The 3,180-nt window shown below is 44.3% G+C and overlaps 1 protein-coding gene across 1 annotated transcript in view; it reads right to left on the bottom strand.

Annotated features, from left to right (window-relative positions):
* The window catches only part of LOC107678658 (SID1 transmembrane family, member 2), a 14,099-nt gene extending 11,896 nt beyond the window's left edge, over nucleotides 1–2,203 (bottom strand). Inside the window, exons 1-3 of the mRNA XM_016474049.1 lie at nucleotides 1,983–2,203; nucleotides 443–513; nucleotides 140–362 (exon numbers count right to left, since the gene is read on the bottom strand). Of these exons, the coding sequence (XP_016329535.1) occupies nucleotides 140–362; nucleotides 443–498 (279 nt within the window). The 5' untranslated portion in view covers nucleotides 499–513; nucleotides 1,983–2,203. The remainder of the gene's footprint in view (nucleotides 1–139; nucleotides 363–442; nucleotides 514–1,982) is intronic.
* Between the last annotated feature and the right edge of the window lie 977 nt (nucleotides 2,204–3,180).

Raw genomic sequence — 3,180 nt, 5'->3', positions numbered from 1 at the left:
AGACACACACACAGACACACACACACACACACACACACACACACTCACACACACACACACACACACACACAGAAGGTACTGAAGTTACCGTGAGCACATGAGATGTCAGTGCAGTCGTCAGCGGTTCTGGTGGACTTGCCTTGTTTCTGGAGACGGTGTGGTTGTAGGAGTAGATGGTCTGGTTGTCGCTGGTGACCGTGTCATCATACGTGACGTCGAACTGAGCGTCTCTCTGGATGACCACACTAGCGCCGCAGGCCGCCGGACAGCACGACACCAGCATCAGGACCAGCAGAACCGGAGCAAACCGGACAGAACCACAGCACAACCCCAGCATCCTGGATCCGTCATCAGCCTGAGAACTGGAGCAGAAGACAAGCAGAGCGAGTCTGAAGCAGGAAACACACGCGTGTGACATTTACCAGAGCTGCTGCATACTTACCATACTTCACCTGAACACACACCGCCGGCCCAGAGTGTTTCTGAAAGAAGCCTCATACAGGCTGTATTTACCTGATCACAAATACAGTAAGAACAATCATTTTGCTTTCATATTAGAATCTAAAACAGCGGTTTTCTCTGTGAATATCTGTTAAACTGTAATTTATTTCTGTGATGCGCAGCTGTATTTTCAGCATCATTACTCCAGTCTTCAGTGTCACATGATCTTCAGAAATCATTCTAATATGCTGATTTGCTGCTCGAGAATAATTTCTGATTATCATCAATGCACAATATTTTTGTGGAAAATGTGATACATTTTTTCAGGATTCTTTAATGAATAGACAATTCGAAAGTATGTGAAATAGAAATCTTTTGGACTAAATTAGGTTTTAAAATATATTCAAATAGAAATAAATTCTTTGAAAATTTAATAATATTCCACAGTATTACTGTCAAATCAAATAAAGCAGCCTTGATGAGCAGAAGAGGATTCTTTCAAAAACCTTAAAAACAGTAAAACATGGTAGAACTGTATTTACAATTCTACACACACACTCACACAGACACACACTCACACACTCTCTCACACACACACTCTCTCACACACACACACACACACACACACTCTCTCTCTCTCTCTCTCTCACACACACACACACACACACTCTCTCTCTCTCTCTCTCTCACACACACACACACACACACTCTCTCTCTCTCTCTCTCTCACACACACACACACACACACTCTCTCTCTCTCTCTCTCTCACACACACACACACACACACTCTCTCTCTCTCTCTCTCTCACACACACACACACACACACTCTCTCTCTCTCTCTCTCTCACACACACACACACACACACTCTCTCTCTCTCTCTCTCTCACACACACACACACACACACTCTCTCTCTCTCTCTCTCTCACACACACACACACACACACTCTCTCTCTCTCTCTCTCTCACACACACACACACACACACTCTCTCTCTCTCTCTCTCTCACACACACACACACACACACTCTCTCTCTCTCTCTCTCTCACACACACACACACACACACTCTCTCTCTCTCTCTCTCTCACACACACACACACACACACTCTCTCTCTCTCTCTCTCTCACACACACACACACACACACTCTCTCTCTCTCTCTCTCTCACACACACACACACACACACTCTCTCTCTCTCTCTCTCTCACACACACACACACACACACTCTCTCTCTCTCTCTCTCTCACACACACACACACACACACTCTCTCTCTCTCTCTCTCTCACACACACACACACACACACTCTCTCTCTCTCTCTCTCTCACACACACACACACACACACTCTCTCTCTCTCTCTCTCTCACACACACACACACACACACTCTCTCTCTCTCTCTCTCTCACACACACACACACACACACACTCTCTCTCACACACACACACACACACTCACACACTCTCTCACACACACACGTATCCATACAGTCATAAGCTCGCATATATCAGTACAGTGTCGGTGTAATGTCAGACTGACCGTGTCTCGCGTTAAGCTCGTGATATTGTTTTAACGGCGATCCGGAAGAAACACATTCTAACACACGACAGCGTCCGCAGTGAAACACAGTCCGCCGTTAAACCGATGGAAATATGATCCGGGTCCGCTCGCTCTAGCGCTGCTGTGTTGACACTGGCCGAGTGACGTCATCGCGCACGCATCATGTGTACACGTCATAAACGCGCGCAAACACATACGGAACATCATTCACTATCACATTTAAAAAAAATAAAAAATAAAAGAACATCATACACAAGAGTTCGTAATTCAACGTTTATTCAACATACAGCATTTACCGCTTAGTTAAAACATGCAGTCGCGCTGGATTGCCTGAGGGTGGAGGTACACTGCTGAACAGCCAATCGGAGCACAGAATGACACGTGACCGCTCGCTTTGACGTCGTTTGTTTACGGCTGAGCTGAAACTGACGCTAAAGCCCTTTATCTGTTCTATTCTTTCTATTGTTGATGTGTCTTGTTACTGATATTTCTTGTATGGATATTTTATGTATGTTCCAGTTTTCAGAAAAAATGAAAAGCTCATTTATGCACAGACATCTGTGAGACTCGCGTGTATTTACACTAAATATACAGTTCATGGATAAAAACTGCTTTCATATGAATGTGATACTAACTGCCAATACAGTTCTCACATTTAAAAGATTGCATATAACATTTCATTATGATCAAAAGTTCTTAACAGACAATAATGTGTATATGTTTACATATGTTACAGTAAAAACATTCGGATGAAAAGAACATATATTTGTATTGATGCTTTGGCAGCATTATGTGTAAAAACATCATGCTAATAGAGTCCATTCCAACTGAAGCGAAAGAGCTTGATTTTGTGATGAGAAGCTGTATGTGCACGCACATCAACACGGTACATATAGACTGTGTGTGTGTGTGTGTGTGTGTGTGTGTGAGTGTGTGTGTGTGTGTGTGCGGCCTGCTGACAGAAGTATGTTTAGCAGCTGTGGCTTCCTCCAGTGTCTGCAGCAGAAGCTTTTATTGGTGCCGACCATAGACTGTATAAAAACAGGGAGCCGACCCACAGAACCACCACCTGAGGGCGACACACTCTCACTCACACACACACACACACACACACGCTCACTCACACACACACACACACACATACTGTATACACACACACACACACACAACTATAAAG

Source organism: Sinocyclocheilus anshuiensis, unplaced genomic scaffold (genome assembly GCF_001515605.1).
Source record: "Sinocyclocheilus anshuiensis isolate Anshui unplaced genomic scaffold, SAMN03320099.WGS_v1.1 scaffold173, whole genome shotgun sequence".
NCBI lineage: Eukaryota > Metazoa > Chordata > Actinopteri > Cypriniformes > Cyprinidae > Sinocyclocheilus > Sinocyclocheilus anshuiensis.
Note: the sequence above shows the minus strand (reverse complement) of the source record. Positions and strands in the feature narration are given on the sequence as shown.